The 9180-nt window shown below is 40.3% G+C and overlaps 1 protein-coding gene across 2 annotated transcripts in view; it reads left to right on the top strand.

Moving 5' to 3' along the window:
- The first annotated feature begins 290 nt into the window (after positions 1 to 290).
- LOC126480876 (protein TANC2) overlaps positions 291 to 9180 on the top strand; it is a 655944-nt gene continuing 647054 nt past the window's right edge. For both annotated transcript variants that reach the window (XM_050104258.1, XM_050104255.1), the window contains exon 1: positions 291 to 399. In XM_050104258.1, the coding sequence (XP_049960215.1) occupies positions 306 to 399 (94 nt within the window). In that variant the 5' untranslated portion in view covers positions 291 to 305. The remainder of the gene's footprint in view (positions 400 to 9180) is intronic.

Raw genomic sequence — 9180 nt, 5'->3', positions numbered from 1 at the left:
CGCTACGATACGCCTCGGAGATATTCGCGACGTCCAACAGCGGCGCTGCATCTGACCCTGCGGGGCATGGCCGGGATGACGCCGCCGGTCTTATCAACAAGACTCGAGACGCCTGTGGGCAACTTGCCGTCCGGCCCACGCGCACTGTTTGCAGCAAGGCGCGCGCATGCGCCTGCGATCGCACACGCTATCGCTCTGACCTGCAGTAGAAGCGTACACGCTGTTGCGACCGGTGTGAATGGTGAACGCGCTCGCGGTGTCGGCTCAGTTCGCAGTGGCGTGTGTTTTATTGTTTTTAAGCCTACATGTCGGCCGAAGACACGCGGAATACTGAGCGGGCAGCACGTCTGCTCTCTGCTCTGGTCAGTGAGCTGGATATCGCAGAAGGCCGACTGTCAGGTCTGTACAAGTCCCTCTTCATTAACGTAGCTAACGTCTGTCTTGATAGACGAGCATTTTGAGTGACAAAATAGGGCTTCATGCAACCTCTGAGACAAATTTCAATATACTGTACGTAATAAAATCATTATTAAAACCGGCGATTGTTACCGAAGCCTTCCATCATACCGCCGAAGCGTCCCCTCGTGTTTTGTCCCACCATCACAGCCGAAATTGGGTCACAATGGGCGAATCATCTACAGGGTGTTACAGAAAGGTACTGCCAAACTTTCAGGAAACATTTCTCACACACAAATAAAGAAAAGATGTTATGTGGACATGTGTCCGGAAGCGCTTAATTTCCATGTTAGAGCTCATTTTAGTTTCGTCAGTATGTACTGTACTTCCTCGATTCACCGCCAGTTGGCCCAATTGAAGGAAGGTAATGTTGACTTCGGTGCTTGTGTTGACATGCGACTCATTGCTCTACAGTACTAGCAACAAGCACATCAGTACGTAGCATCAACAGGTTAGTGTTCATCACGAACGTGGTTTTGCAGTTAGTGCAATGTTTACAAATGCGGAGTTGGCAGATGTCCATTTGATGTATGTATTAGCACGGGGCAATAGCCGTGGCTCGGTACGTTCGTATCGAGACAGATTTCCAGAACGAAGGTGTCCCGACAGGAAGACGTTCGAAGCAGTTGATCGGCGTCTTAGGGAGCACGGAACATTCCAGCCTATGACTCGCGACTGGGGAAGACCTAGAACGACGAAGACACCTGCAATGGACGAGGCAATTCTTCGTGCAGTTGACGATAACCCTAATGTCAGCGTCAGAGAAGTTGCTGCTGTACAAGGTAACGTTGACCACGTCACTGTATGGAGAGTGCTACGGGAGAACCAGTTGTTTCCGTACCATGTACACCGTGTGCAGGCACTATCAGCAGCTGATTGGCCTCCACGGGTACACTTCTGCGAATGGTTCATCCAACAAAGTGTCAATCCTCATTTCAGTGCAAATGTTCTCTTTACGGATGAGGCTTCATTCCAACGTGATCAAATTGTAAATTTTTACGATCAACATGTGTGGGCTGACGAGAATCCGCACGCAGTTGTGCAATCAAGTCATCAACACAGATTTTCTGTGAACGTTTGGACAGGCATTGTTGGTGATGTCTTGATTGGGCCCCATGTCCTTCCACCTACGCTCAATGGAGCACGTTATCGTGATTTCATACGGGATACTCTACCTGTGCTGCTAGAACATGTGCCTTTACAAGTACGACACAACATGTGGTTCATGCACGATGGAGCTCCTGCACATTTTAGTCGAAGTGTTCGTACGCTTCTCAACAACAGATTCGGTGACCGATGGATTGGTAGGACCAATTCCATGGCCTCCACGCTCTCCTGACCTCAACCCTCTTGACTTTCATTTATGGGAGCATTTGAAAGCTCTTGTCTACGCAACCCCGGTACCAAATGTAGAGACTCTTCGTGCTCGTAGTGTGGACGGCTGCGATACAATACGCCATTCTCCAGGGCTGCATCAGCGCATCAGGGATTCCATGCGACGGAGGGTGGATGCATGTATCCTCGCTAACGGAGGACATTTTGAACATTTCCTATAACAAAGTGTTTGAAGTCACGCTGGTACGTTCTGTTGCTGTGTGTTTCCATTCCATGATTAATGTGATTTGAAGAGAAGTAATAAAATGAGCTCTAACATGGAAAGTAAGCGTTTCCGGACACATGTCCACATAACATATTTTCTTTCTTTTTGTGTGAGGAATGTTTCCTGAAAGTTTGGCCGTACCTTTTTGTAACACCCTGTATACTGCCTAAGAAACCTCAGAATGTAGTTGAGTCCATATAACGTGAAATTTCAAGCAGTTTAAAACAAAGAAACAAAGTTTATGAAGAATCATAAAATGAAAAATTCCATTTGTTTTTGGGTAATTTCCAAGAGGCATTGCCTATCGAACGCGAGGTATACAGATGATATGTATCGAACGAGCGACTCTCGTGGCGGCAAATATGGATACTGTTTACTGTGGTGGCTAGACCGACGACAAAAGAGGAACGTTTACAAACATTAATTACAAAGAAGAGTAGTAATTTCACATACTTTACTCGACAGCCGGGTCTTCTTCAAGAACTATTCTACGGGTTGTGTATGCCGCCGGAAGCTATCCTCGTTTCCCGAAACCCTGATACATTCTAGATATGTCTCTGAAGAATAATGGGAGGGTTTCAGAAGGCTGAATTTTCCCAAATTGTGGACGTACAGGTATTGGAATAGGTACAGTTCATCCCTGTCTCCCTGTCGGCCCTTTATTTTAATCGACGATTTGACAGCCTTCCACAAGCGCTCTGTATTCTGTGTGCGAGCTGATGGATAACAATAAAAGACAAATTTCAGAGAAGGGTTTACAAATTCATGTTGGAATTCTTCATTCCTCAAGGAATTGTAGGATTCAGAGCCTTCTTTTATAACTTTGGTCCCTGGTAAGATGAAGTGCTTTCTAAGAGACACTAAAGTTTTCTTGCCCCTCAAGTATACTCGAATTATGAAGCAGTTCCTGGATTCCCTTTCAGTATCTCCGAAGATCTGTGTGTTAAATTTCTTTTTTACTGTTCGTCCATTCTTGTGTTTCCGAGTGGCTACATGCGGTTCACATAACAGACTTCTCGAAAGAACCCGTAGAAGTCACAAACTGTAGTTATCGATAGCTCAGTTTCGGTAGCGCTCGCTTATGGGGTATAATCCCTTACCCAACATGAGACTAAAATAACGTTCTTTTCAACGGTCAACTTACAGTTGTCAAACTATACGTCTTTCCTTATTGGTGTCCTTTTCTGACAATGCGTGCAGTAAAATTGAAATAGTAAATCAAAATCGGCGCCTTCCTTACGAAGTGTCACACATCTATCTCCATGACAGTTCGCACAATTCCTGAAACTGTCTTTTGGCAGCGATCCATATTCCCAACAAAAAGCCATACAAAATTGCACACTACATAATCGAGGAATTAAGTTTCGCTAGGTAAGATTATAGGGAATGGAGACTTCAACGACTTCACTCATTCTTATTCACAACGCTGAACGTTACTCGATGTTCCCTTGGCAGCGCACCAAAAACTTTCCATATCTTCCGCCATGACAGCCGTGCGTTCGATGTATTTCATCGTTTGATATATATCGCTCGGAGCCCTCACGTTCGATAAGCAAAGCTTCTTGGAAATTACCTGCTTTTGTGTATAAAATTACGTACTTTCTTGAATGGCACTCGACAGTTCGTATGACGTTAACAGTCTTACGAACAAGACAAGAAAATTTGCTGAATCTATGATCAATGTTTGCCGGCACACACATTTGCACAATGTTTGCTTGTTGATGAAGCTGAAGCATTGACACATCAGATTTAAAATATTTCTTCACTACCTTTGTGAAATGTTTTACTACGTATATATCAGTGTTATCTCTCTGTGCTTCGGTTATCACGAGCTAAAATTCAATTTAAAATAGCCCACAGTTCAGTTTTTAATAGAGAAAGTTGCAGTTTCTCCAATAAGTAGGCGGATATAGAATTTTAATCATACATCAAAATACCCCTTCCCCTCTTATTCCTTACGCGTACAATGGTTTACCGAAAATCTGTTTCTTTTTTTCATATCTCGAGCTGTTTATGAAATATTATGGGTATTCATGTAACAAGGGACTCCTTATGTAATAAAATAGTCGCGTTCTCTTCTCTCCACAATTAAGAAGTGCAAAGATCGTTGTGCATATGTATGTAATTGCAGAGCGACCCCGAACACCTGTTTCTGGTTTCAGTCTATCGGTTGACCATGTGCGGCATTTGTTCACATCGATATTACGCAATTGTATCACGCGTAATTTTCACAGGCCGTATTATGTACCACAGAAATATATTAAAAACCCACAACTGGTTTGTCAAAAATGTTTCGATTTAGCCAGTTGCTGACTACATCTTTAATTTCCTAATTCATTAACTTCTACAAATGTCACAGTGTTTAGCGTCATGTCAGTGAGGAGCTCATATTGACGGATACTAGAATTAACGCAGGTGAAACAGAAACTCACCTTTCCAAACATCAACTAAAATTAATCAAAAATAATATCCTCGATTCGTTTCATAACGAATTTCCATAAGTATTTCTTCGTTATACGCGTCGGCTTCTTCAGTGGCTGACCTTGTAAAACAAATATTCTTTGTGGAATTATAACAGACCTGGTACGTTACAAAACAGTTAATCATTCCTCAGTAACAAAATTCGACATTTTTCACAGTCGCACCATCATAAAAGCAGATAGTTCAAACACTGCAATGTGAAGACAGAGTTTAAAAGTTTCTTTTCGGAAATGAAAACACTAATTCAATAATTGGAATTGGACAATGACAATGGTTTAACAAAAAACACAATAACAATCATAACAGAAACTGTGACTCTCATGATTCTTCGGAAATGAAACTCTTCCGCTTATTTAATTAGAAACGATATCGTTGAAGAAAATCTTATCAACGACAAAGTCATAATTATTTTTCAAAATCATTTCATACAAAGTGAAACTATTAACTGACGTGAAGACATCAATAATGATCAGAGGTTGATGTTATTCTGTTGTATTACAAACGCCTCATAACCCTTTGAGTTCCAAAAATATTAAAAAAGAAAGGTAATTTTAAAATTGTTCCCAAAATTGAACTTAATCATCATAATAATATACGAATAAGAAGAAATTTGCCCAAAGTAAAGAATCAGTTATGCTGAGGAGGTGGTCTCACTTTTGAACACAATTTTAAAATTTTTCAGGAACTAACCTGTATTATCATAGTATGTAATGAATACAAGAAGAATTTGGCGAAAGATAAACTATCAGTTGTCTTAAGGCAGTGGTTTAACTTTTAAATATGATTTCAAAATGTATTAAAAAAGTTACCTCGATTGCAGTATATTAAGTAACGCAAACAAGAAGAAATTGGCAAAAGTAAACGTTCAGTTGTTTTAAGGAGGTAGTTTCACTTTGGAACCACTGGGACATGCAGTACTCAACCACCCATCATTTCTGTTCCCAAAATTGAACTTAATCATCATAATAATATACGAATAAGAAGAAATTTGCCCAAAGTAAAGAATCAGTTATGCTGAGGAGGTGGTCTCACTTTTGAACACAATTTTAAAATTTTTCAGGAACTAACCTGTATTATCATAGTATGTAATGAATACAAGAAGAATTTGGCGAAAGATAAACTATCAGTTGTCTTAAGGCAGTGGTTTAACTTTTAAATATGATTTCAAAATGTATTAAAAAAGTTACCTCGATTGCAGTATATTAAGTAACGCAAACAAGAAGAAATTGGCAAAAGTAAACGTTCAGTTGTTTTAAGGAGGTAGTTTCACTTTGGAACCACTGGGACATGCAGTACTCAACCACCCATCATTTCATGTGATATATTTAGTTGTAATTTCGCATTTTCCCTAGACACAATCTTACATCTCGAAATTTCCATGAACTTATAATAACTAAAATATAGTCCTACGTATCAAACGAAAATGGGCGTAAAATTTAATAAACTTACATTCATAGTACATACTGTTCCAGTGGTTTCGTTTCCAGAGCACTAATATATACCAGTATTACAAACTTAAATTTATGTTACAATAATTTTATATATATTTATTTTCACTTTCAATGATATCTTCAATATGATCGCTATAAAATAAACCGCATGTCAGAATGCCCTACAATCACGTAGCACCATCTCCGCGCCGACTGTTGCTTTCAACGCTGTGACTGCCACAATGCAGTGCATTTGTAGAAGTACTCGAGTGTACCACTACGTGTATCTACATTGCAATAGCATCGATGTCTTCATGCGAAAGGCACTGGTACTTCAAAATAATAACAATAACAATAATAATAATAATAAAACGGTGGTTAAAGGCAGAAATCACTGGTACTCAAAGGGTTACTCACGAACTTTCTTCACTACCGTGTAAGATCCCGTACAGCCTGCCTTATTACGCTGATAACTAATAATACAAATCAAATAAACAGTTTAATTCCTGCGAGCAACTTCACACTTTTATACGCTTCAGTGGCAGGAGTTCCAAAGTGATAACAAGCATATCTCAAGTAAGAAACTACACATCGTAGCTCGTGTTGGAAAAATACCCTTGCAAGATGGTACACGAGAGCAATACAAAAGATTTTTAATTAAAAAACTGGCTGTATTTACTTCTCACAATGTCTTGATAAAGAGATCACTTTTGTTGTTGAGAATAAAGCCTATTCTCTCATCACTTTTCCTCCAGTTAGCTGTGTTTATTTTTTATTTATTTTTTATTTGCTATCTATTTCGAAGGAACTCCGGCTTCATCTTCAGGCATTACAGCATTGTAATCTGTAAGATATACCACATCAGGTATATCCTGTTAATGTACTCCATCATCCTCTAGTTCAACTCAAAGTGTTTGAATATGAAGCGGTGGTTGGTTCGAAATCGATAAATTAAAACAATAAACACTGCTGAATAAACCAAAGGTGGTAAAAGAATAGCCTTTCTTCTCCATAACAAATCCGATAACAAAACATTTCAGCACAGACATCCCTTATTTTTAACGTCACTGTACTGTCACTGTAGCAGGCGTAACACAGAAGATGAAAATGGCAGGTCTTCAACAACTTCAGTAAGTTCACATATCCAGTATAAACTAATAAATAATTAGTATTTTACGTATGTTCCTGTACTTGCACGTGTACCTTAACAGAGTACAAGCTTTAATGCTGCAACTACAGTTACAACATTTCTAACATTTTAATCTCTTTAAAACACTGTTCTCGCTTCTAGAACGCTCGATACCATTTGTACGTCATTCACAAAGTCCTGTACGAAGTGGGGAAAAAACACCCCTCCTTCTAGTCTGGGATACAATGCTAGCAAGTAACACAAACAAATTCGCAGATGCTGACATTTGTGAAGGGCCGCCTGCAGTCTGTCACTATAGCAGGCATAACACAGAAGAGGAACACGTGGAACTCATCATGGCTAATCAGAGCCTCGCTGTTTACAAACACCAGCTCTCCGTCGAATGATCCAACGGCGCGAGCACACTTGCTGTACAGGCGTTCGCAAGTCCAAACAGGAAGCATACTCCATGCGATACAACGCTTTTGGCCACAAGAAAAACTGGTAATAATTTTTACTTTTCTTTGTACTAGTGTTTTACATTGAGACATCATCTTCATAGCGTTACTGAACAAAACGGCTGAGCAGATTTCCAGAAAAAGGCCAGAAAATTTCGTGTACAGTCGGCATAAGACGCGTCCATCCGTGGAATCTATTTCATATTCACGATTTCTAGAGTGCTTCATTTTTCTGTGTATTACGTTTCAGTTGTGATGAAAATTTGAAATTGAATTCAGTGCATCTGTGCTCATTATGTTGATTAGGAAAAGGGCCGCGCTATTTCCAGCAGCCATACAGTGCGGTTCACATTAGCATTCTGTCATCACTTATTCTAGCACGACGTCGTAGTGGAAACAATGCGATATTTTCTTCTCCAAAGGTTATCTGCAACTATTCGAGCGTTCCTAGAAACAACAGGCTCAACTTCCTCCAGCCTCCATCCACCATGCCACCCCTATGTCCCCGTCCTCTCTTCCTCTTTTTGCTTAGTTTGCGTTCTGTATCGATTTCTCTTGTACGAAGTATATGCTTGTTATTTGTGAGATTAATAGAATTAAAGCCATTTTAGTGAGGTAATTCAGTAGTCCCTGTACATATACGACAATGTCGTTGCACAGTGCACTCTTTTGCGCATGCCACATAAGTAAGGAACAAGGGATAAATCTTTAGATGAGTAGGGTCGAGCCTGAAATGTATTTAGGCCCAAATTCAGAAACCACTGACCTTTTGGAAACAATGAACAAGCGTCCACTGCTTAATACCAGGTAACTGTGTTTATATATGCTACCGAGCGGTTCTAGGCGTCTCAGTCAGGTTCGAATCCTGCCTCGGGGATGGATGTGTGTTATGTCCTTAGGTTAGTTAGGTTTAAGTAGTTCTAAGTTATAGGGGGCCGATGACCTCAGAAGTTAAGTCCCATAGTGCTCAGAGCCATTTGAACCATTTGAAACATATGCTACCAAACTAACTGTACAGCACAAGCTCGTTATCCTGTACACACTTGAGTTTGGGTCGACAAAGCCGAGTCGTTACGTTAGTCAATAAGCGGGAATATTCCGTACTCGCGTGTCCTACGTGAGTCGTCCTGCTACATTTATCACCAAGGTTTTCATTCCTGCAGACTTATCATTGACGGGTTATGCTAAACAACCTGCTCCATGACGCAAGGGTCTTCGTCACCCAGGGTATCTCCAGCTATTAGGCGGGAATGATTATGCTTTCACAGAGAGCCGATTCGGCGGCGTACAGGTTAGATGGCCACTTCAAGTCTCTATACTCATTTACTTTGTGTTACACTGTACATATTTAACCCGTTTCCTTTATCATCGTTCCATATCTCATGTTCCCTACACCATAGATGGTCACTTCAACTCTCTATACTCATTTACTTTATGTGTTTCACTGTGCATATTTAACCCATTTCCTTTATCATCGTTCCATATCTCATCTTTCCTACAGCATCCGTCAGTAGACGGAAGAAATTACATTTCGGTGGACTGCAGTAATAATAATAATAACAACAATAATAACATCACTTCCATGCATATAGTTTCAGCAGAAGATACTCCATAGTTTTGTACGTA

Source organism: Schistocerca serialis, chromosome 5, assembly GCF_023864345.2.
Source record: "Schistocerca serialis cubense isolate TAMUIC-IGC-003099 chromosome 5, iqSchSeri2.2, whole genome shotgun sequence".
NCBI lineage: Eukaryota > Metazoa > Arthropoda > Insecta > Orthoptera > Acrididae > Schistocerca > Schistocerca serialis.
The sequence above is the reverse complement of the archived record's forward strand: the minus strand, read 5'-3'. Positions and strand labels throughout refer to the sequence as shown.